The 25,372-nt window shown below is 42.3% G+C and overlaps 1 protein-coding gene across 2 annotated transcripts in view; it reads left to right on the top strand.

Moving 5' to 3' along the window:
- Positions 1-25,372, top strand: part of myo10l1 (myosin X, like 1) — a 53,066-nt gene that overhangs the window by 24,481 nt on the left and 3,213 nt on the right. The window contains exons 3-42 of one of the 2 annotated variants that reach the window (XM_040042393.1): positions 1,573-1,731; positions 4,491-4,678; positions 5,316-5,450; positions 6,026-6,150; positions 6,320-6,333; positions 6,448-6,532; positions 6,759-6,865; positions 7,250-7,379; positions 7,481-7,599; positions 7,726-7,872; positions 8,857-8,957; positions 9,101-9,167; positions 9,436-9,528; positions 9,618-9,686; positions 9,770-9,852; positions 10,274-10,376; positions 10,535-10,615; positions 10,738-10,862; positions 10,964-11,081; positions 11,200-11,306; positions 11,388-11,655; positions 11,724-12,557; positions 12,740-12,863; positions 13,034-13,175; positions 13,778-13,882; positions 14,187-14,282; positions 14,386-14,479; positions 14,701-14,756; positions 15,631-15,773; positions 16,058-16,252; positions 16,493-16,650; positions 16,743-16,863; positions 17,297-17,445; positions 17,561-17,709; positions 17,807-18,014; positions 18,346-18,482; positions 18,581-18,704; positions 24,345-24,698; positions 24,902-25,078; positions 25,167-25,358. In XM_040042393.1, coding sequence (XP_039898327.1) covers positions 1,573-1,731; positions 4,491-4,678; positions 5,316-5,450; positions 6,026-6,150; positions 6,320-6,333; positions 6,448-6,532; positions 6,759-6,865; positions 7,250-7,379; positions 7,481-7,599; positions 7,726-7,872; positions 8,857-8,957; positions 9,101-9,167; positions 9,436-9,528; positions 9,618-9,686; positions 9,770-9,852; positions 10,274-10,376; positions 10,535-10,615; positions 10,738-10,862; positions 10,964-11,081; positions 11,200-11,306; positions 11,388-11,655; positions 11,724-12,557; positions 12,740-12,863; positions 13,034-13,175; positions 13,778-13,882; positions 14,187-14,282; positions 14,386-14,479; positions 14,701-14,756; positions 15,631-15,773; positions 16,058-16,252; positions 16,493-16,650; positions 16,743-16,863; positions 17,297-17,445; positions 17,561-17,709; positions 17,807-18,014; positions 18,346-18,482; positions 18,581-18,704; positions 24,345-24,698; positions 24,902-25,078; positions 25,167-25,358 — 5,982 coding nt within the window. The remainder of the gene's footprint in view (positions 1-1,572; positions 1,732-4,490; positions 4,679-5,315; positions 5,451-6,025; positions 6,151-6,319; positions 6,334-6,447; positions 6,533-6,758; positions 6,866-7,249; positions 7,380-7,480; positions 7,600-7,725; positions 7,873-8,856; positions 8,958-9,100; positions 9,168-9,435; positions 9,529-9,617; positions 9,687-9,769; positions 9,853-10,273; positions 10,377-10,534; positions 10,616-10,737; positions 10,863-10,963; positions 11,082-11,199; positions 11,307-11,387; positions 11,656-11,723; positions 12,558-12,739; positions 12,864-13,033; positions 13,176-13,777; positions 13,883-14,186; positions 14,283-14,385; positions 14,480-14,700; positions 14,757-15,630; positions 15,774-16,057; positions 16,253-16,492; positions 16,651-16,742; positions 16,864-17,296; positions 17,446-17,560; positions 17,710-17,806; positions 18,015-18,345; positions 18,483-18,580; positions 18,705-24,344; positions 24,699-24,901; positions 25,079-25,166; positions 25,359-25,372) is intronic. The other variant, XM_040042394.1, reaches the window with a different exon arrangement.

The following is a 25,372-nucleotide window of genomic DNA, read 5'->3' on the forward strand; positions in this document are numbered from 1 at the left end:
GAGAAAAGTGGAAACACGGCAGCATATTGCGCACAGGTTTCTTTTGTCAGCCACATGCAACAAACAGTTGGCATGGGATGATTTCTTTTGCCCTGAGAGAGTCGTCGGCACGCAACAGCTCTGTGCAGTGCAAGGCAGCGTCACTGGAGTGAAATAGATTTATTTAAGAACAGGATGTCGGAACGCCTACAGCTCACCCTTCTGCCGCTTTCAACAGACTTCCACCACATCTGTTACAGCAGCAAGCTCACTCAGGGTGGAGGCTGGCTGTGAGACTGAGATGACATATTAACGACCCCGTATCGTAAAGGCCGTGGTTTCTATTCTTGGCCGGGCTGATTTCGCTGGAGTGAATGAGCGACCTTTACGCTGAAGTAGAATGACAGCCTGTGTGCGTCTGTGCACCGTGTGTGAGGAAGACGGATGGGGATTGTGGCAGCAGCATCCATGTGCCTGACCTGAATACACACTGAGCTGCATTCACTTGTCATGTCCTTCCAGATCAGATCCATTGCCCTCTCTCATCTTCTCTGCTTCTGTCCTCACGGTGTTCCTCTCTCGCTTCTTTCTCCTCCCCTCCCACAGCCGGCTTCTCCACCCGTTTTGTCCCCTAATTCTCTAGTTGCCATGGCAATGGATGACATAGATGAGATGGGGGGTCTGAAGGGAGCCGTGAGGCTCTGTATTCTCACCATGTGGATTTTCATCATGTTGCATCACAATTAGCCTGTTAATGCTAAAAATGGAGAGACTTTTTTTTTTTTTTTAGCACATTTGCTTCCTCTATACCCCTATACTGTATGTCTTTATTATCCTGTAAAGGCATCACTTCCAGCTTATAAATGTAATACATCTCTGTAACAATCTGTATTCATGTATTTGTTTGTGTCAGAAACATTGATTAGCCAGTTAGTCAGTTTTGGTCTGTGTTATTTATTAGAATATTTCCTTTTAAATTACAAACAAAAGCCTTTAAAGGAATATTTCTAGTTTTGGGAACTACATTTACTCTAATTTCATTACAGTGAATATGAACCTATTTTACACCAGTGACAGGTTATGTTAGCTCAAAAACAACAATAACAAAAAAAGGTCAAATATAATTAAACTGGCCTAGAAACCTTTAGACTTAAGAAACTTACAAAAACAGCAATAGCAACAAAAAGAACTGCTAAAAGGAATTCCCTTAATAACAGCTGAATAGCACAAATAACCTAGGCAAAAAAGCAGCTCTGGACTCATAACATGTCAAACTGTAAGACGTCGAGGCAGAAGACCACACTGGTTGCCACTCCTGTCAACTAAGAATGGGAAACTGAGGCTGAAATTCACACAGATTCACCACAACTGGACAACAGAAGATTGGAAAAACGTTACCTGGTCTCACGAGTCTCGATTTATCCACATTTGTTGTCTCCAAGTGACTGTCAGTGTTGCACAATCAGCACATATGCTGCTTTGCATTGCTGTTAGATTGCTATTTCACAACACTTGTGAATATTATTGTATTATTTCATGCCAAAGTATGAAGTTAAAAACTGGGTGATGATCTTTACGTCTCCTTGTATACAGGTGTTTTACTTGCAGCAGGCCGAGGTCACCAGGGAGCGAGTGTACGCTATGCACCAGTCAAGCATCGATGGGGTGGAGGACATGTCAGCACTGGCGGAGCTGCACGAAGCCGCTATCATGCACAACCTTTACCAACGCTACCAGAAGGATTGCATCTATGTGAGTGCATTCAGCGAGCCATGTGTGTCTATTAGGGGTGCAACGATACACAAAATTCACGGTTCGGTTCGGTTCGATACTTTGGTGTCACGGTTCGATATTTTTTCGATACAAAAAAATGTTCATGCATTTTTAATTTGTCATTTATTAAAATTATAAATATATATTTTAACTCAAAAGTACAGTTTTTAAATTTAACCCTAACCCTTGTGCATGTTTTTTATTTTGACAGCGAATGCGCACCTGCGGACCGCTTATGTGCAGCCCTGGTTATTTAGCTCATCATATTGCAGCCACAGAAATTCTTTTGTCCATGAAACCATAAAGCTGCACTTTCTTTTTGCCTTATAGTCTGATTTGTCATAACTTCTCCGTTTTGTGGTAAGCTTTTCTTTGGCTGTCACTTCTTCACCCTGACCTGTCTTATTTGGCTCAGCAGAACTGAAATGCTTTTACACGCTCACTCACATAAGCTCAGCGATTCTCTGCGCGATCAACCTCTCACATGTTTAAGCTTGCTGCGGGAGATTTCACTTGTCATGTTTGCATAGTAAGCTAACGATTAATAAGACGATGTCAGAGGAATTGGTGCACAAATTATCATCACTCACAGATCAGTGCTGTCGCTCTCTATACACAGTTCGCACGATTGCAAAGTGAAAGCAAAAAAACAAGCGCAAATTCAAACGCGACTTCAATATGTCACATATTGACAGTGGCTCACCGATGCCAATGACATAATTACCCAGCTACATTTCTGAAAGAATGCAAAAGCATTGACATATATTTTTCCTACAATAGCCCGACGGGCAGGGAAGAGATAGATTTTGGTAGCCCGACTGAAAAAATCGCTAGCTCCGGGACGTCGGGCTAGCGATATTGCAAGCCCTGTATCTGATTGAGGAATCACTCATCTTTGGAAAAGAGAGTTTATTACAGAGAAATGGCTCTTTCCAAAATAAAAGCTATACTATCCGCTTCTTCTGGGCTATATTCTCAGCAGCATAAGGAGAATCATGTGCTAACAGCTGTCTAAATGACTCGGCTAAAGTTAGTAGCATGCTTGCTTTTTTTGTCTGCTTCCACTTGTCTTTGCACTAGGATGATGTCGGCGTAAATGTGCAGTCATATTTGTTGTGTTCCCACTAGTGCTTTCAGGTTAATCTCGTTGAAATGACCTTAACGCCACAACACGGCAAATCTCCGTTAACGAGCGATCACTCCGTGCATGGGGCTAGACGGCAAACACGTTAACGAGCTAACTGTGCTAACACACTAGTTCACACCAATGTAATTGAGCATTGCATGGCACATCCAACATACTGTTTTACTTTAGTCCATGACTCGCTTACCTTCAGGGTCATACTTCACATGAAAACCAAAATAATTCCAAACGCCAGATCTGAATGAGGTTCAATATGCCTGTTGCAAGTAGAGCTTAACTTCTGTCTCGCTAGCTTGCCCTGCTCTCTTCCTTCTGACTATGCTGTCTGTGTTGAGCGCTCAGTGGATCTGCGCTTGACAGTGCAGCCTAGGCGGAGTAGTCGAACACAGATTCACTGAGCGCTCAACACAGACAGCATCGTCAGAAGGAAAATTGATAAAATAAATTACAAATGTTGTATTGTTCGATACATATGCGTACCGAACCGAAAGCACTGTATCGAACGGTTCAATATCGATACGAATATCGTTGCACCCCTAGTGTCTATGTCTATGTCTGTGCAGGGCCATTATGTGTGTTTATATTATCACACACCTCCTTCTCCTTTGCTTACACGAGTGAGGCTTTTAGAAAGAGACACAAATCCACTCATCAGGCCTCCCCGTCTGTAAGTGAAAAAGACGGAGAGAGAAGTGAGTGCTATGAAATGAAATTGTCAGTGGTTAGGACAGGCCAACTTTAGCTCTTTAGGAGGACTGAAAATGGCTTCTTATTGAAACTGTCTAAAACGTTCATGTTTTATTAAATCTGGTGGTCATTTAGTGATTCTGCAGCAAGAGGAACCTAAATCGTCTCACGCCATTGGCAGGATTTATTCTATTTTTTCTTCTTTATGAAACAAATTTATCTGCTTTGTTTCATATGTTGATATTTAAGCCAACTAACTGTAGAAGCATCATATCCGTGCTCACCATTTCACAGCATATATCATTCTCATTGCAAAAAATAACCATATGAATGACTTTATGGTGCGATAGTGCAGTTTAAAATCTGCAACATCACTTGATTTGATGGCCTTGTGGTTTGAATACATGCGCGTTTTACAATGCAGATAGGAAATAAAACGCATAAAAGTTTATTTTTGATCACTAACCCAGGCATCCTTACACATGAATGCCCTCTCCTCCAAACTGTGGGATCAGTATGCATTGCAGTCTTTACATTTTGATCACTTTTATGCTGATACACAGAAATTTTCAAAAGTCTGGAAACCTGGAAGATTACCAGACAGCTAGATTATCTAGACTGCCTAATCTAGATGATGAAATATTGTCCATATACGGATTTACCTTAAGCTGATCAAAAGAATTTCTCTTGTGTGAGTCTGCTTTCTGTATTACTGCGCACTCATGCACTCATGTGTATCTGTGTCCTTTAGCACTATTTTATGTGTGGATAGTCCACTAAATGTGCCAACAAGGTCATATGAATATAGAAAGTGGATAAACGTGGACCAAATATAATCAAATAATAAAAAGAAAGGAAAGATGAGACAGACACTGAACCTGAAATGTCTCTCCTTCGCTGTTTTCAGACTAACATCGGCAGCATCCTGGCAGCTGTCAACCCATACAAGCAGATCCCTGGTCTGTATGACCTAGAGAGGGTGGACTTGTACTCCAAGCACCATCTGGGGGAACTCCCTCCACACATTTTTGCTGTAGCCAATGAATGCTACCGCTGCATCTGGAAACGCCACGACAGCCAGTGCATCCTCATCAGGTAATGATGGAGGACATTCAGGGAATTCTTTACCCATCTATCCCTCTATCTTTCTCTACTAAGCTATCAAAACATGACTTTGTTTCCTAAATCTTGTCTTTCTAGTCTACTATTTCTAGTATGCTTATTCCCAGAAAATCCTGCTGTTCCTATGCCTGTTTGTAGTTGAAGCCTGTGCATAGATAGTGAAACACTGACAGCTATTAGACCTAATGAAAAATCAAGGTAAAGGCTTAAGGAAGTGGAAGTGGTTTGCATCCCAGACATATTGATGTCAGTGGTTGATTGGAAATGCGAGACAGAGCAATATTCAAGACCAAGCTAGAGAACAAATAGATTGTGATTATGACCGTGTCTCCCTTTGTTTTGAAAATAAATAGAATTTCCTCTTCCAAATTAAAGTAGGGTTATTGGTTTGCATGATTAAGTGGCCTGATCTGGTTCTAGTGTCCACCATCCCATCATGCTTTCACTTGTGCTCAGCCTGATTACGATAGGCTGAATATCTCTGAGGTCTATCAACCTGCAACACCAATTAGATAACCGGAGAGGTTCAAGATACGGGAATGTCAGTGAAGGTCATTGTGTGTAGGATTTAATTGGGCTATGTGTGTCTTTGTGTGTATGTGTACTCCAGTGGGGAATCAGGAGCAGGGAAGACTGAAAGCACCAAACTGCTGTTGCAGTTTCTGTCAGTGATGAGCCAGAACTCAGCCGGAACTCCTCCCTCAGAGAAAAGCACGCGTGTGGAGCAAGCCATCGTACAGAGCAGGTATGCGAATCAGTGAAGTAAACATCACAAGCTTCAGGAAATGCCAAGAAACAAGTCAGTGGGTTAGCATCTTTTCCATGGAGCGTGCTACCTGCTAGGCTGTGGTGAAGAAATAATCACTAACGCCAGAAAATATGATGAAGACTTTAAGTTTCTGTAATGACTACTTGTGTAAGTAGTAAAAGGACGGGATTAGGAGTGTGTGTTTTACATATTTTATATATCAGATTAACAGTTTACATGGTAAAGATGGCAGCCATTCAAGGCCTGCTTATGGCCTTTGCCTTTTCTTTGGGATTTTACCAGCTCATTTTACTTGAGACTTTAAAGCCATTTATTTACATCTCTAACAGGGTGTTAAGTTCTCAAAGAATAATGTTTTGTGTAACTGAAATTTCATATCATTTAAATCCAAGTGTCAGGATTACAACTGTAATGTGCAAGTGCTAAGTGTGCATGGTTTGAGCTCATATGGATATTATGTTCTCCTTAAAATGTAGAATTTGTTGAAGTTTTTTCTGGAAAACATATGGTAAAAAAAAAATACTGTAAAAATAATTTTTCCCGCTTTTCAGTCCCATCATGGAAGCTTTTGGTAATGCTAAGACTGTTTACAACAACAACTCCAGTCGCTTTGGGAAGTTCATCCAACTTCACTTCTCTGAGAGCGGCAACATCCAAGGAGGCTGTGTCATAGATTGTATCCTTGCTTTAAAGCACAATACTGCATGACATTTACACCTGTGTATGATTGAACGGGTGCTTGTTTTTGCATACACGCATAAAAAGTTGTGGTAGAAATGTATGTTTCTGATTCTTAGAAGGTGAATTATATGAATGATGAATTTCTTTGACTCACTTCCTGTCAGATTTACTTGAAAAGGTAAGGATGTCTCGGCCTCCTCGTATCAAATTTATTAGGAGTCACGTGTCAGTCTTACATTGTCAATCACAATAAAATGTTCATGGAAACTTTGCTACCCTGATTTTTCTGTAGAACCGCGTGGTACGACAAAACCCCGGAGAGCGAAACTACCACATCTTCTACGCTCTGCTGGCAGGAGCTAGTAAAGAGCAAAAAAGTAAGAAGCTGTGCGAGCGTAAATATCGACAGCGAGCTTTTATTATTTTTATTATTTTTCAATGATCAATTTTACACTTTTGGCTTCATGTGAGAAGTTATTGTAAAAATAGTTTGATTTCAGTTATAATAGAGAAGAATAAATATTGATGGACAAACATTATTAATCTTTAACTTTTACCTCTGAATACATATCGTTTGCTCACATTATACATTTGCTCTTGCAGGCCTCTACTTCCTGGAGGATCCCGCTGAATCTTACCACTACCTCAGCCAATCAGGATGTCTTAAGGACAAGAGTCTAAATGACAAAGAGCTGTTTAACAGTGTTATGGTCAGTATTGATTTTGTCTTCAGTTCTTCAAGTAGATGTACTGAGGTCTGTAAGAACAGTTCTCTATTGTTATCTATTGTTTTTTTTATTCAGTTACAAAAGTAGCAGAGAGATTCCAAAGCTAACAGGATGATAGGAGGCAGGATTGGTGGCCTTAGATTGTAAAGTTTGATGTCCTCACAGCCATAAAACTGTTAATCTTTTTTGTTGAACACTGACATATTGTTGTCTTAAGAGCAGAGCAGGTTAGCCTCAGAGAAATAAAGATCTTTTCCCCTTCATTTATCAAACCTTTTTCTGGGATGTGAATGTTATCAATGAACCTTTGGCTCTGAGCTGAAAAAAGTGCTCACAATCTCTTTCCCCGTGCTCGTCTTTGCACAGGAGGCGCTAAAGGTCTTGGAGTTCACGGAGGAGGAGATCAGAGACATGTTTAAGCTGCTGTCGGGAGTCTTACAACTTGGCAACATTGAGTTCATGACTGCAGGAGGAGCTCAGATCACCACCAAGCAAGGTCAGAGAAGTGCTCATAGAAAATGAGTTAGATGATATAAAAATCGAGGTAGACACAGAAAACGTTCCAGATGTTTAACATGTCTTTGTCCATGTTTCCAGTGGTTACCAATGCCAGTGAGCTGTTGGGGCTGGATGCCTTCCAGCTGTCTGAAGTCATGACTCAGCGCTCCATAATCCTCAGAGGAGAGGAAATCTGTTCCCCACTTACTATTGAGCAGGTCCCTATACACACATGCATATAAACACACTTTAATTTACCCCTTCATGTTTGATTTCTGCCTCTTCCTGACATAGTCCCATTACTCATTTCAACCCTCCCTTGGGTTTCCCCCTCATTGCTGCAGGCTATTGATTCCCGGGACTCTGTCGCCATGGCGTTATACTCCCAGTGTTTCTCCTGGATCATCCTCAAGATTAATCAGAAGATTAAGGGGAAGGAAAACTTCAAATCCATCGGCATCCTTGACATCTTTGGCTTTGAGAACTTTGAGGTGAGGGCTTTGACCTTCCCTCTGTTTGGCAAATTTTTGATTTTGAGGTCATGAATTTTCTCCTCCGCTTCCTAAGCTGCCAGCTGCTACTCATCCTGTTACTAAGCAAGATTAATGAGTTTCTTACTACTGACTAATCACTTCACTGAAACACTGAGTTATCATTCGTACAGGATTCTGACAAAGACAAATGAAAAAGCTTACTAATAAGTTTTTTCTTTTCTATAAAAGAAAGAGCTATACAAAAAACAGAAATTAGAGGCCAGGTGTAACAGAGAATAATTTATTAACAAAACTTAAGAATTTACAAAAGTATTTTTTGAGTCTCTTTAGACCAGGGGGATAAAAAGGCAGAGAGGCAGAAGGGAAATAATATGGAGCTGGCAGGTTGAGTACTGACTGCAGGAGAGCACTGAGATGATCTGAGCCAAGCCAAGGAGAGGACAGAAGGAAAGCCAAATTAGGGAAAGCTGCAGAAGCAGGAAAGCTCGATAGGACCAAAGCAGGACCGCATCTGCCATCTGATTAGTGGACACAAAAAAACCTTATAAACAAACATATTAAACAGCGGTTAAATGAGACTAAATGGCAGTCTAATAGTGGAGTTTTCAAGGCAGAGGAAACCACAGAAGAGGGTATAGGGTTCCTTTCTGCTTGGTTAACTTCTAACAGATTAGCAAATGCATTACTTGTTCATAATGATACAGCAAAGAGCCAGAATTAGGACACTTAAAATAAAGAAGAACTTGAATAAGCATTTTCTCTTTTTTCTGGCAAAACTGGAATACTTTGGAAACGTGCTACTAGCTGGATTCATGAACCCAGAGTTAGCTGAGCCACACGATAACCAGCTTTGTGATTGCCGTTATGCAGGATCGCCATTTTTAGATTCACTGATCCAGATGATCCAGACAAAGTTGAGCTTGTTTCACGACACAGAACCATGACACATCTGTAAGTCAATCCCTGCTTCTGTGCCTGTAGGTCAACCGGTTTGAACAGTTTAACATCAATTATGCCAACGAGAAGCTTCAGGAGTACTTCAACAAGCACATCTTCTCTCTGGAGCAGCTGGAGTACAACCGGTACGGACGTGAATATGGAACCTAAAGACATTCGGATTGTGAAGCGGACTTTAAAGTGTCTAAGGAAAAGAGAATGGAAGAGTAAATTTAAATATGACCTTTTTCTTTTTCCTTGCATAAATATTTTGTTGTACTCTCCACAGGGAAGGTGTTCAGTGGGAAGCAATTGATTGGATGGACAATGCCGAGTGTCTTGACCTCATAGAGAAGGTAAAAAATACATTTGCTATAACTCATAGCATAAATGTAATGAAGATGTTAGTTTTTGAGTGCATGATCTTTTCTCAGTCCGTTGAAGAGAATTGAAATAAAAACTGCAGTACTTCACCATTACTAAAGACCAGCTTGGGTGCCTCCTTCAGATCTGTTTTTGGAAATCTAATAATTTGTGGGGCCGATGTCTTAGAAAGTGGTGCTGATTTCATAATACTGATGCAATAACACCACTTTACCCCTCCCCCCTCCTTCTCTGTCCTAGAAACTGGGCTTGTTGGCACTAGTGAATGAAGAGAGCCGATTCCCCAAAGGAACAGACTTCACTCTGCTGGAGAAGTTGCACAGCCGACACTCTGTGAGTTATTTACACATCTCCTAATGACCTCTATGCGTAATTCACTAAATGCTGAGCTTATGTTAAATGCCATGCTTCTGTTTTTGCAGACAAACCCTTACTATGTCAAGCCCAGACTTGCTGATCATCAGTTTGGTATCAAACATTATGCTGGAGAGGTGAGTTTTATTCAGAACGGACCTGCTGCACGCCATCATTGTGTTGTAAAGTCAGTGTAGTTTATAATATCTGTTTCCGACAGGTCCTCTATGATGTCAGAGGAATCCTGGAGAAGAACAGAGACACATTCAGAGATGACATCCTGAACATGCTCAAGGACAGCAGGTAATATCTGCAGATATGATGGTTAATTAGGACTCAGAGGTCTAATTAACCAGTCATTCAAAGAAAGAAGGATTTTAAAGGTAAATCCATGTTTTGTTTGCCTTGTTTTAAGCTGATATGAATTATTGGGCTGAAGTCCAAACAATAACCAAAATAATGGATATTAGTTTCTGAAAATATGAAAAAAGTGTTTCTAAAAGCTTCTAATGAGCTTTGAAACTGACCATCCAAACACACTGTGGTGTGAAAACTCACCTGAATCTCATCTAGCAATGATGCGAATTACACACAGGATTTTTTGTTTATTTTTTCCAGCTCTGCCAGTTTCCTTGTTGTTATCCCGATGTACCCTGTAATACGTTTTCTGACATGAGTTAGCAGATGCGTGTGTTTCATCCTTTGTATTTCTGTCGATTCATAGACTGGACTTCATCTACGACTTGTTTGAAAAGGTCGGCAGCAGGAACAATGAGGAGAAGATGGGAACAGCCCGGCGTAAACCTACAGTGAGCTCCCAGTTCAGGGTGAGTGATATGATGTTGCTGCTAACTGTTAACCAAGGGTCTTGAACTGAGAGAATAATTAAAATGCATTAAAGAAAATGTTTTTGGGGTTTTTTGGAATGGTAGTTATGATTGTTATGGCGATGTATCGGCATTTATTGTTTTCTTAATCTCTTTAGGACTCTCTTCACGCTCTTATGGCCACTCTGAGTGTTTCCAATCCTTTCTTCATTCGCTGCATTAAGCCCAACATGGAAAAGGTCTGTTTTTTTCTATCCAATGTCTTTATCTACTCACATATTCACGTTAATATCACTATCTGACAGTATTATTCTGTACTATATCAAGGTTACGTGTTAAATCCTTTGTATCATCCTTTCAGACTCCAAATGTGTTTGACCCGGAGGTCGTGCTGAATCAGCTGAGGTATTCTGGGATGTTGGAGACCGTGAAGATCCGTCGTGCTGGCTTCCCAGTTCGCAGAACATTCAAAGATTTCTTCTCTCGGTAAAGATCTCTAAATCTACATTCTTACATATTTTTCTGTATCTGTGATTTGTTTTTTAAAAGTATCAATTCTTTTCTTTAATGTTACATTTTTATGGCAGTTATAAGATCATTCTGAAAGAAAAGGTGCCGGCAGCAGGAGATGATAAGAAGAGAACCACAGACCTTCTGACCAAATATGATAAGACCAAGAAGGAGTGGCAGTTAGGCAAGACTAAGGTGAGGGTTTTTTTTTTTACCTTTTGGAGATCTAAAATGGCAAAGTTTTGTACAGTGTCTCATATCAAGGTTGTTTAACAGGCTGGCTATAAACTGTTGTCACCTCTTTGTTTTGCAGGTGTTCATGAAGGAGTCTTTGGAGCAGCGTTTAGAGAAAGACAGAGATGAAGTCCGCCGCCAAGCCGCCATGATAATCCGAGCCCACCTACTCACTTTTTCTGCTAAGTAAGAATCTTGTGACATGAAGTCATGTTTTTGGGACCAGTTATGTTTGTTGCTTTGAATTTTGTGTTATTCGATCCACAGGAAGCACTTCAAACGTGCACGTGCCAGCGTCGTCACCCTCCAGAAACACTTACGAAGGCACATCCAACGCAAACGGTTTGTGAAGCAGCGCAAGGCAGCGGTGGTGCTGCAGAAACACCGACGAGGTCAGGTGGCGCGTGCTCACGTTCGAAAACTGAGAGGGGAGAAGAAGAAGAAGGAGGAAGAGCAAAAGACGAAGGAGGAAGAGGAGAAGGAGAAAACGCTGGGCGAAGGGGAGACGGAGGAAGCGGAGGGAGCAGATACAAAGGTAAAGCCGTCAGAAGCATCTTCACTGGCATTAATGGGAGTGTTTTAACCCTCTCGTCTGCTCTTTAGGATGAAACTCGCCAAATGGAGGAGATCCTGCAGCTCGAGAGAGAGATTGAGCGCTTGCAGAAGAAGAGGGAGGATGAAGTGTCGCAGCTCTGTGAGTCGTCCAAGCAGGAGCTGCAGCTGCGCCGGGACGCTGAGCTCAAGCGGATGAAAAAGGAGGCATCGCGCAAGGCCACGGAGCTCATCGACCTCCTGAACTTTGGAGGCATTGATCCCTCACTGGGAGCAGTCGGGGCTAAGCCCGCTGCAGAGGTGAAAGCTCCAAAAGGTGCCAGCACCACCAGAGGAGCATCCAAAGAAGAGGATGTAGACGAAGGCTTTCATGCTGAGGAGGAGTGTATCCCCTTGCCTGACTTCCCTCCCCCTGCTGAGACAGATGCTCCTGTGGATCAGGAAATATTTGCCCAACTCCCTCCTCCACCACCTGCCTTTGCAGAGGGAACAGTGCCCCCTGCACCATCTCCTCCGCCCCCCCTTCCCTCAGATGGCATGCTTGCGGGTGGAATTCCTCCTCCTCCTCCCCTCCCTCCACCCGGAGATGGCACCACTGTGCCTCCACCACAGCCTCCACCAGGAGAGGAGGAGAAGAAAGAGCCAGAAAGGAAAGTGAGCATGGTGGAGAGCCTCGTAGATGGCGAGGAGCCGATCTACAGCATGCCGGCCGACACAGAATCAGATTACGACCAAGAAGAGGAAGAGGGGTCAGTCACCGCCGGAGACGACAGCTCCGTGTCGGGAAGCAACCGAGGGAGCGCGGCTGTGGCGGACGAGGAACACCCCAGGAAGTCGACCTGCACCAACGCCAGCATCGAGTCCTACAGAGGCAGCTCTGACTCTGTGAGGACACACACTTACACGCATCCTCACAAGCGTGCACGCAGATATGTATGAGCAGCTAGAGTATACAGTGCATTTTAACTCATTGTAATAAACTGTTAGCGTGCTATCTCATTATGGAATAAAAGTAATTATTATTAAAAGCATAAGCAGGTCACTAACGTTATTGTGTCATGTTGCAGTATGCGGACAGTGATGATGAACATGATGGCATGATGGACACTGATGAAGAAGTGACAAATGGCAGGGTGACTTTGCTCAATGGAAATGGGCCACCATATTTCCACGGCTACCTATACATGAAGGGTATAGATGTTTTTCTTTGTAGAGCTGGTGTTTCTGATCTATTTCTGTAGCACTTGCATTATTAAATAATAGCTAGATAATCATAGCTCCGCACTTTCAGTGTGTGCACCAAATCCTATCCACTAGACCTTTTTTTTAACTGATTATGTCTCCCAATTGTGCTCCCTCAGCTGGTCTCATGATCCCATGGAGGAGGCGCTGGTGCGTGTTAAAGGACGAGACCTTCATGTGGTTCCGGTCCAAACAAGAGTCTCTGAAGTCAGGCTGGCTCTACAAGAAAGGAGGAGGACTGTCCACTCTGTCACGGAGGTTGTTGTAGTTATTACTGAGCGAAGCCTGCATGCTTTGCAAATAAAATTCAGCACTATTACAGCTCAGTGCAATCTGATGATGTGATGATTTTTACAAAGCTGTTCAGAAAATGTCAACAAGATGGGTCTGTGAGATCCTACCACACTGCCAAGCAGAAGATCTTAAAATGTAACTGAATGTTTCATATTTCCTCATAATTCTATAAAAGGTGAAGTATAATACAGTATGACAGCTTCATGTAACACCACAGTGTTTGTTAGCTTGATTTATTTAAATGTAAATAGCTTAAAAGTCACAGATTTATTGAATCCGCATGAATGGGTTAATTTGTCTGTAGTTCTGAATGCTGTTGAGTATTTGTGTAACTATAGGGATTAAACCCCCTGCAGGAGTTCACTACAATACATTAAAGCCAATGTATTAAGCTTTTAGTGGTTCTTCAATTAGTTGGTAATTGATTTAGGAAAAGTATGTGTTCAGAGTAAAAGTTGGTGGTTTTCTTTTTGGGGAAAGAGATGTAGTTGTGATCTTGTTAAATAGAAAGGTTGAGAGGGCAAAATTAAGCTTATGAAGAGTGCTCATGGTGTCTTATTTCCCTGCAGGAATTGGAAGATGCGCTGGTTTGTTCTGAGGGACAGCAAGCTAATGTACTACGACAACGACAGTGAGGAGAAACTCAAGGGAACCATCGACATCCGAGCAGCCAAGTAAGATTTCTGACAAACCCCACCACCAGAAAATCACACAAAGTCTTCTTCACTATTTGTCTAGAGTTGTGTGGCTAGCAAAACTTAAGAAAAAACAAACAGAAAATCACAAGCAAATACAGAAACATGTTTCAAGCAGACCAGATCATAATGGAAATTTTCTGATTTAAAATGTGTTGTATGCAGCTCGGGCATGTTCTTCAGCTTCTCGCTGGATCAATGGAAATTTCCTCTTGATTTCTGGTCCACTGGTCCAGACAGAACCTGAATTTCTCAAACGAGTGTCCTTTTTATGACTTCATAGGGAGATTGTGGATAACCATGAAAAGGAGAACGCTCTGAACATTGTGACAGATGAGAGGACATACCAAGTGTTCGCAGAGTCGCCTGAGGATGCGAGGTATGACGTAGACTTGACCATAGACTGCTAATAATAAAAACAAGCACCTATCCCTGTCTGATTTCATAGCTTTAACATGATGGCATCCTCTTTGTCTGTGCAGTGGGTGGTTCAACGTGCTCAGTAAGGTGCGAGTGTGCACTCCCGAGCAGCTGCTGGAGATGTCCCATGAACAGGCCAACCCCAAAAATGCTGTGGTCAGTCTTTTAAAAACACGAATCAGTAAATTCCTCTGATCTGAAAATATTCTTCACACAAAATGTGCATGTTCGATAGCTTGTAATTGGTTGTAGGTGATTATTGTTTTAATGGTTTTCTTATCGAAAACGATACAGATAAGGTTGTGAACAGTCACGAGTTGGATTGGTTTATTAATACAAATAGTTCAGTTTGAACAATGCTCTCCTTTCTCATTCAGGGAACTCTTGATGTGGGATTGATTGACTCCGTTTGTGCATCAGACAACCCTGATCGGTAAGTTTGATCAGCTAGAAAAGAAGCTGATGTTCTCCTCATATGCAGAAGAAGAAGAAATTCTCTCTCTGGTTGGAGTATGAATGAAGAACTTAGTAGAAAAGAATGACCAGCAACTTTATACAAGACCTGAGACTTACTTTAGTGTCAAGATCAGCACTAAAGAAATGCAATGCAGCCACAGGTGCTTGTTTTGCACCATGTGGCTGCAAAACAACCCCAAATCATCACCCCACCAAAACCATGCTTGACAGTTATTATGAGGTGTTTCTCCTGATTTGCTGTGATTGGTTTTCACCGAGCGTGCCACTGTGCATTATCTACAAACACTCCACTTTAGTCTCATCTGTCCAAAGGACTTTGTTCTTGTTTGTTCAGATGTAACTGTGGAAACCTAAGCCATGCTGCTATGTTCTTTTTAGAAAGAAAGAGGCTTGTTCAGTCTTCTTCTAATTGTGCTGTCATGAAATTTAACATTTAGCATGATAACTGAGGTCTGTAGAGTGTTAATTTTTGCAGTTTATGTGCACATTGCTTTATCTGAGCTTGAGATGAAGTCGCTCGCGGGAAGACTGGCATCGGTCTTGAATGTTTTCCACTTGTAATCTTTCCCACTGTAGCACCATGGTTTCCAAATTGTTTGGAAATCAATGTTTGCCTACTCAGACTGACTGGCAGCAACAGTTCTATCTCTGAGATAAATGCTGATATTTTTCCTCTGTGGCATCATGTCAATACCTGAATGGTCCATATGAGAAACCTGGCAGAATTTCTAATTATATAGAGGTGGTCACGCTTGCTGATCATCAATTGGTCAAGTGCATTTTGTTAGCAACACCTGGCTGCTACTTACCCTCATAGTTCATGTTTTCAGGCCAAACTCTTTCGTCATCATTACGGCCAATCGTGTGATCCACTGCAACAGCGACACACCAGAGGAGATGCATCACTGGATCAGTCTGCTGCAGAAACCCAAAGGAGATGCCAGGATAGATGGACAGGAGTTCCTTGTCAGAGGTGAGGGTTTTGGATATTTTCAAACTTATAGATGCAACTCTGTGCTTTCTATATTTTATTACTTTTTTTTTTTTACTTTTGGGAATATTTTAAGCAAGAAAATATTGGGCCATTTATAGATGTTAGAACTATACACATTATCTGTATTTAATTTTCGCTAAAAACATCATACTGTCATTTTTAAAACAGTATATCTATCTTCAACGTAAAGGTTTAGGTATCACAATATTTTCTACATTCTTTTTCCTCTTGTTGCCTTCCTCCCCTCTCCTCTCCATCTTCAGGGTGGCTCCAAAAGGAGATGAAGACAAATGCCAAGAGCACCTCCCTTAAGCTGAAGAAGCGCTGGTTTGTTTTAACCCACAACTCCCTGGATTACTACAAGAGCTCAGAGAAAAACTCCTCCAAGATGGGAACTCTGGTCCTTAACTCCCTCTGTTCTGTCATTCAGCCGGATGAACGAGTGCACAGGGAGACAGGTGAGCAGAGAGAAATGAAAGGAACGGGAAAGAAGGGCACATTTAATCAGGGATTATACTTACGAGGTTAGGGATATATGCCGGTGTCTCAGTTTACAATTATAGACTTGATAAATGTACCAGTACCCTGGTTTTATTGAATTAGATTTAAAGGATTTATTGCACAACTCTCATAAAACTTAATCACGATGTTAGTAGAAATAATTTTATTGGATTTAACCCACCCTGTTTTTTTTACAGGCTACTGGAACATCATCGTGTACGGGAGGAAGCATTCCTATCGTCTTTATACTAAGATGCTGAATGAAGCCATGAGGTGGACAGCTGCTATACAGGGAGTCATAGACAGCAAGACCCCAATAGAAACACCAACTCTGCAGCTCATCAGAGACATCAAGGTAAGACGCTCACATAGACAGAGTAAGTTCAAATTCATCAGAAGATGTGTGTCTTTAAGATGATTTTTTTTTACACCATTGTGTCTTCTCAGGAAAATAGTGTGAACCCAGAAATAGTGGAGCAGATGTACAGGAGGAACCCCATCCTCAGATACACACAGCATCCTCTGCACGCGCCTCTACTGCCCCTCCCTTACGGAGAGGTCACCAGCTGTGAGTGAAATAGAGAAACCTCTTACGCTCCCAACTTCCTGTTTCATAGGAAATTAAAGAGGCCAAAAAAACCCACTCAAAAAAAGTGTAAAATGGAGTAAAAGTTCTGTCATAGGGTGAAAAACTGGGTATACCCAGGAGGGGTCGCCAGCGGATCACAGGACTAACATAGAGCTAGACAAGGACAAGCTCACAGATCCACAGCCAGAGCTAGTTTAGAGTTGTCATTAAATTTAACAAGCATTTCTCTGGACTGTGATAACAATTGGTGTCCACAAACAGGAGCTTCAGAAGGGAACCTGCACGGGCAGCCACAGGGAGAACATGCAGACAACATGTTTAACACTTTAAAATGCTGACATTGGCACAACAGTCATCCTTTAATGTAATCTTTCTTGATGTTACTGTTCTACGTGTTTTTTTCTCCGTGCAGTACAAAGGCAGCAGGGTTACGCCAGTCTGCAGGATGAGGCCGTGCGAGTTTTCAACTCACTACAGGAGATGGAGACACTGGCAGACACGGTGCCCATCATTCAGGGCATCCTGCAGACCTGTCAGGACCTGCGCCCTCTCAGGGATGAGGTACTTATGTATATTAACTTTCAGAAATATATAAAACTTGAATATTTTATTTCCCATAGAATATTCTTTCAGTTTTCCAGCTGTTTACACTCTGATAAAAATCTTTTCCCCACAGGTTTATTGCCAGGTGATCAAGCAGACCAATCATGTGCCTCAGCCTAACAGTCCAGCCAATCGTGCACACTGGCATCTGCTCACCTGCATGAGCTGCACCTTCCTACCCAGTCGAGCCATCCTCAGATACCTCCGCTTCCACCTCAAGAGGTGAGCGTCTGCATTAGGGATAGCATTTCCCTCACAAAGCATCCATAAAATGCATGCGTGTAAATGTGTTGTGTATATTTGTGCATTTGTAACTCAGGATACGTGAGCGTTATCCAGGCGCGGAGATTGAGCGGTATGCCACCTTCATTGGAGAATCCCTGAAGAAGACCAAAACTCGTGAGTTTGTTCCCTCTCAGGAGGAGATCGCCGCCCTGCTGCTGAGGCAGGAGATGAGCACTACTGTCTACTGCCATGGAGGAGGTTCCTGCAAGATCTCCATCAACTCACACACCACAGCTGGAGAGGTGCATAAACACAATAGATACACAAACATATTTCTCTTTGAAATGCATTATTTAAAATGCACACCTGTAAGATAAAGTTAGAAGTGTGTTCATTTTACACTTGTATTGAGTGTAATGATCCATCACTCACACTTATACCTGGAGACTTGCAGTCGCATTAGCTCATCTTAAACATAAAAGAACAAAAATTAACCTTGAATAGAAGGAGAAAGCTGAGGCTGGGTGCATGTGATTTGCAAGTGATCTTTGAATTATTTGAAAAACCCTTTCAAGATGAAATAAATCAGTTTCAATGGGAATACTAAACGCCGTCTGAATGTTGTTACTGCAGGTTGTAGAGAAGCTGATCAGAGGTCTGGCCATGGAGGAAAGCAAGAATTTGTTTTCTCTGTTTGAGCACAACAGCTTCACAGACCGAGCTCTGGAGAGCAGAGTGATTGTGGCAGATGTTCTGGCCAAGTTCGAGAGGTATCCGAGTCTTTGTGAACAAACACTGCCGTCCATTTAACCGTGTCTTTGTTGTACACTTTGCAGTAATGCATGGCATGTTTTCCTTTATTTTTCAGACTGGCAGGCAGTGAAGAAGAGGAGGAGGAAGGAGAATGGAAACTCTACTTTAAACTGTACTGTTTCTTGGATGTAGAGAGCATGCCCAAAGAGGGAGTGGAGTTTGCTTTCATGTTTGAACAGGTGAGATTTATTCTAATTATTATGTTTAGCTCAAAGTGATCACCTAAATGCTGACACAAGAAGAAGCAGGTGAGACCAAAAAAGGTGAGCTTTAAAAAATATTGCTGAAGAAGAACAGAAGGTAGATCAGGCATGAGTAAAAAACTCTAAAGGATGTCCGAAAGAAAACAAGGAAATCTTATTTGTTTAGCACTTTTAAAAGCCAAAATGCTTTAGAATAAAATTAATGAAATTTTCATAAAGTTTAATCCTACACACATTCACAATATTTCTACATGATAACAAAACAGCAGCCTGTCTTCCAGAGTTCCAGAGATTAGCAGCTTCTAGAAGCTTCTCAAAAGTTATTAAGAAATAAACCTTAATAATCTTGAGTCAGTGTGGGTGTCTCGGGTTGGTGTCAAGGTTGACCCAAATCCACAAGAAGAAGTTCAGCAAGTGACGGACAACAATGTCTATAAATCGAAGCAGGAGGAAACATAAAGAGGCAAAAGAGAACAAACAGAGAACAAAAAGCACAACAGGGCAGAAAAATAAGGCAACCTGAGGCTTCAAATATACTGGTGACTACAGTTAACTAAAAGTGATCTAACAACTAAAACTAACTAAACAAAAATAAAAACTAGACTTTAAAAAAACCAAAACGATCTGAAACAGTTTTGTATCCATCCATCCGCTTCTGTTTATCCTTTTCGGGGTCGCGGGGGGCACTGGAGCCTATCCCAGCTGTCTTAAGGCGAGAAGCAGGGTACACCCTGGACAGGTCACCAGTCTGTCGCGGGGCTAACACATAGAGACAGACAACCAATCGGACTCACATTCACTCCTATGTGTAATTTAGTGTTTCCAATTAACCTAACCCCACTAACTGCATGTCTTTGGACTGTGGGAGGAAGCTGGAGTACCCGGAGAGAACCCACGCAAACACGGGAAACATGCAGACTCCACACAGAAAGACCCCAGCCTGATGGTAGAATTGAACTCAGGAATTCTTGCTGTGACGCAACAGTGCTAACCACCGTGTCACTGTAAAATAAAAATATAGATGAAATATCGCTAATTTTAGTATTTGTTAGCTTAGCAAAATTGTTATTACAGGTTGCCTGATGTATCTGTTTATTCAGACTCTGGATATCAACAAGACTCTAAATCAACTGCTATGAAAAAGTTCTGTGTTTTTATTGTAATATATTTACTGATTTTCCTAAATCTTGCCTTTGACATATGTCCACCATACAATGATAATTAAAAAGACCAAAACTTACACTAAAACTAATAAACCTAACCATTCTCAAACAATAAAAACTAAACCGAAACAAGAAAACCCACTCAGCAAACTAACTGAAAGTACACTGTACTTAAAACAAAAAGTCAAAATGAAATAAGAATAAAAACTAATTAGAAAAAAGTAAACTGCAATAACTCTTCTGGGGATTAATCTGGTCACAGCAACACAGCTGGAGAAAATAAGGAACAGGTGAAACAAATGAATGATACCAAAACATGGGAAATAAAACTTCAAACATCAAACACAGGAGTGAACTAAATACCAGAGTAAAACAGGAAGTGAGTAACAAGCAGGGCACAGAGATGGCCACTTAACATGGGAACACAGGTGAGGCAGGAATAAACTGAAAGCATGAAATGATATGAATCACCAAAAACAGAAACCAGATAGTGAGCAAGAACACGAACAAGAAAACTTAAACAGAAGAAAGAAAAACTGGACTCATGATATAAAAAATCTAAGTTAAAGCAACAACTCTACAGTAGGCAGACATTACTCATAAACCCAAACCATGATATAACTAAAGATTCAGATGAAACAAAAAACATAAAGTGTACTTGATCCAAAAAGAAACTAAGAAAACTCAAAATCCTGCGTCAGGGACCCAGTCATGTATGTAGGTTCAAGACCATTTAGGCCTTTAAACACAAACAGTGCCACTTTATACTGGATGTTTCTGTAAATTTTGGAATAACTAATAGATGATAGATAATTGACTAACTCCAGTGTACAGTGAAGAAAAAGATAATAACATCATCCTCCTAAGATAATAAGATAGTTCTGAGCTGGAAGAAACTGCTCTTGACCCCAACATTTCTTTGTTAAATTTCAAATTAATGTCCCAAGATTATCCCAATGTTTTTAACATGAATGAAAGGAATTAAAAAGCCCTTAAAATGTCTTATTTAACCTCTTAATTAGTAATCGTGCCAAATTATATGACCTCTGTTGTGGTTTAGCTGTAAGAAACTGTGTGACATCAAGTAGTTTTTATTAGGGGTGCAACGATACACAAAATTCACGGTTCGGTTCGGTTCGATACTTTGGTGTCACGGTTCGATATTTTTTCGATACAAAAAAAATGTTCATGCCTTTTTAATTTGTCATTTATTAAAATTATAAATATATATTTTAACTCAAAAGTACAGTTTTTAAATTTAATGTTGCTGAAAGAAAAGTAATTAAAAAAATAAATATATCTGATTGAGGAATCACTCATCTTTGGAAAAGAGAGTTTATTACAGAGAAATGGCTCTTTCCAAAATAAAAGCTATACTATACGCTTCTTCTGGGCTATATTCTCAGCAGCATATTGTAGCGGGTCAGGGCTGTTCGGGGTTCTGTTTGTACAGTTATGTTTTGTTTATGTTGCCATAGTGACGGGTGACGCCCTCTCGCTGCGACGGTGTGTCCTTCCGGGGTCAGAGGGCGCCCTGTGGTGTTGTTGTTGCTGTGCGGTTGCCGCGCTGAGCAGTTAGCTAGCGGCAGTGTTCTTCTGCAGATGTCAATAAACGGCTGTGCTCCCTGGCTAGCTCACGGGAAGCAAGACCAAACGACACCTCCGTCTCCTCGTTGTCTGAGCTCGCCACATTGGTGTCAGAAGTGGGATGATGGTGGCACCCCATGTTCTGACCCGAGTGACTTTTCCCCCGCCAGTCGTGACCGGCTGGTGTGCCAAAAGAAGGCACCTGGACATTTGCAAAGTGAAAGCAAAAAACAAGCGCAAATTCAAACGCGATTTCAATATGTCACATATTGACAGTGGCTCACCGATGCCAATGACATAATTACCCAGCTACATTACCGAAAGAATGCAAAAGCATTGACATATATTTTTCCTTCCTACAATAGCCCGACGGGCAGGGCAGAGATAGATTTTGGTAGCCCGACTGGAAAAGTCCCGGGGCTAGCGATTTTGCAAGCCCTGTGTTACAGGCATGGCCCTTTAAGGATGAAGCCTGATGGGAAATGTATTCGGGATGTGTGTAGCGGGACTGCCTGGTGTGTGTGTGAAGAGAGAGAGCGGAGAAGGGGAAAAAGTAACGGTTAGCTACAGAAGAGACGAAAAGAAAAATAAAAGGAATATAATAACTCCCCTGACAGCCAGAGTTGTGTCGGCGATGCTCGCTGTGAGTAAACTGTTTCAGCCCACTGTACGCGGTGTTCGTGCCTTAGAGAAGAAATAAAGTTCGGTGAAGCAGTTTCCTACGCCTCCTTCGATCTTTTTGCTAGCGGAGTTGACCTGTATAGTAAGCTGTTGCCGGCTACGAGTCAGTTACGGAACCTTCAAGTAACTGTCAGAGGTTTCTTTACTACGGTTCAGGGCCGCGGATCTGGCGCGGTAACACCTGTATCTGATTGAGGAATCACTCATCTTTGGAAAAGAGAGTTTATTACAGAGAAATGGCTCTTTCCAAAATAAAAGCTATACTATACGCTTCTTCTGGGCTATATTCTCAGCAGCATATTGTAGCGGGTCGGGGTTGTTCGGGGTTCTGTTTGTACAGTTATGTTTTGTTTATGTTGCCATAGTGACGGGTGACGCCCTCTCGCTGCGACGGTGTGTCCTTCCGGGGTCAGAGGGCGCCCTGTGTGCTGTTGTTGTTGTTGCTGTGCGGTTGCCGCGCTGAGCAGTTAGCTAGCGGCAGCGTTCTTCTGCAGATGTCAATAAACGGCTGTGCTCCCTGGCTAGCTCACGGGAAGCAAGACCAAACGACACCTCCGTCTCCTCGTTGTCTGAGCTCGCCACATTGGTGTCAGAAGTGGGATGATGGTGGCACCCCATGTTCTGACCCGAGTGACTTTTCCCCCGCCGATCGTGACCGGCCGGTGTGCCAAAAGAAGGCACCTGGACATTTGCAGGACTTTGTGTGGGGTAATGGGGTCGTCGGGGACGACTGACCCCTTAGGTGGGGGCTATGTAGCGGGTCAGGGCTGTTCGGGGTTCTGTTTGTACAGTTATGTTTTGTTTATGTTGCCATAGTGACGGGTGACGCCTTCTCGCTGCAACGGTGTGTCCTTCCGGGGTCAGAGGGCGCCCTGTGTGTTGTTGTTGCTGTGCGGTTGCTGCGCTGAGCAGTTAGCTAGCAGCAGCGTTCTTCTGCAGATGTCAATAATGTGCTGTGCTCCCTGGCTAGCTCACGGGAAGCAAGACCAAACGACACCTCTGTCTCCACTTTGTCTGAGCTCGCCACAATATTAAACATATCAGGTCCCCATAAGGAGAATCATGTGCTAACGGCTGTCTAAATGACTCGGGTAAAGTTTGTAGCATGCGTGCTTGTTGTTTTTGTCTGCTTCCACTTGTCTTTGCACTAGGATGATGTCGGCATAAATGTGCAGTCATATTCATTGTGTTCCCACTAGTGTTGTCAGCGTTAATCTCGTTGAAATGACGTTAACGCCACAACACGGCAAATCTCCATTAACGAGCTACCCCTGATCGCCCAGTGTGTGGGGCTAGACGGCCAACACGTTAACGAGCTAACTGCGCTAACACACTAGTTCCCACCCATGTAATTGAGCATTGCGTGGCACATCCAACATACTGTTTTACTTTAGTCCATGACACCCTTACCTTCAGGGTCATACGTCACATGAAAACCAAAATAATTCCAAACGCCAGATCTGAATGAGGGTGAGGGAGGTTCAATTTGCCATGTTGCAAGGAGAGCTTAACTTCTGTCTCGCTAGTTTGCCCTGCGCTCTTCCTTCTGACGATGCTGTCTGTGTTGAACGCTCAGTGGATCTGCGCTCGACAGTGCAGCCTAGGCGGAGTAGTCGAACGCAGATTCACTGAGCGCTCAACACAGACAGCATCGTCAGAAGGAAAGTTGATAAAATAAATTACAAATTTTGTATTGTTCGATACATATGCGTACCGAACCGAAAGCACTGTATCAAACGGTTCAATATCGATATGAGTATTGTTGCACCCCTAGTTTTTATATCTAAAAGCTCCTTGAATGAAGAACAAAGCCATAATAATCTCAAAGGAGTAAAAACCAGAAACCAAAACTAATTAATGTTGACACCTGACAACAATCAAAATCTAAGTCTGGGTTAAACAAACTGGGGAACGATACACAGATAAATCAAGGAGGACCTAAAGATTGTAAGTAAAACGAGGCTTTCCTACATGAACGATGTAGTGGTGGCTGTTGACTCGCTGGTTCTCTGGCATGAATGTATGACTAAATGTGGCTGAGGTGTATTCATTTTTAGTAAGATTACAAAAGCAGTATTTGAACGCAATTCCAATTGAGCCTGATATTTTCTCTTCCTGCTGAAGATGTGATCCAGTCAGGAAATATAAGTATCAGAAATGCAGACTGTCTTACTCTCTCTCCCAGGCGCACGAATCTTTGATAAGTGGTCACTTCCCGGCCTCGGAGGAAACGCTGCAGCACCTGGCCGCTTTACGTCTTCAGTATCTCCACGGTGATGGGGCAGGTCGAGCCGGGTGGAGCCTGGGGAGCGTCTACCCAATTGGACGTCTGCGCAACCGCATTTTGCACTCCACCAAACCGGGTGTGGGGGTGACAGGTGGAGCTGGAGGGGCTGGAGGTGTTGGAGCTGTAGATGGAAAAGGCGTGGCAGTAGGACAAGGTGGTGTCGGGCCCTGCGTAGAGAAACGAAAGACTCCGAGCTTCCTGGATGGCACCCTTAGGAGAAGTTTCAAGACTGGTTCACTGAAGAAGCAGAAGGTCAGTGATGGAGGAAAAAGAAGTTTTTCATTAAAGTTAAAGAAAATATAGCTACTTGATTTTAAAATTCTACTTTGCAAAAGTGATTTGTACAATTCTGCATCTTAAGTTCACTGAAATCCGTCTCCTGCTATACTAAATAATAAATGAATAAATAAATAAATATACACATGATAGTTCGGAGGATTCGCTGATTGTTTCAGATGGAGGATGAGCAAATGCTTGAGATGTGGGTGAAGGAGGAGACGTCTGCCACACGGACCAGCGTGCTCGAGAAGTGGACTCGTCTGCAGGGCATGCCGCAGCATCAGGCCATGCTGAAATACATGAGCATCATTAAGGAGTGGCCAGGATATGGCTCCACTCTATTTGATGTGGAGGTGAGGAAAAACGCTCAGAAGATCAATTTTGGAGCTTTGTACAAATAAATTTGATCTGCTTCCTTTCCCTTCTCTCCTCTCTTGCTAGTGTAAAGAGGGAGGTTTCCCTCATGATCTGTGGCTGGGTGTGAGCGCTGACAACGTGTCTGTGTATAAACGAGGAGAACCCAAACCGCTCGAGACCTTCCAGTACGAACACATCACCTTCTTCGGAGCGTCACAGCCCTGCACCTACAAGATCATCGTGGATGAGAGGGAGATGTACTTTGAGACTCCACTGGTGAGAGCTCATCA

The sequence above is a fragment of the Simochromis diagramma genome, unplaced genomic scaffold (assembly GCF_900408965.1).
Source record: "Simochromis diagramma unplaced genomic scaffold, fSimDia1.1 OVJJ01000304.1, whole genome shotgun sequence".
NCBI classification, from domain to species: Eukaryota; Metazoa; Chordata; class Actinopteri; order Cichliformes; family Cichlidae; genus Simochromis; species Simochromis diagramma.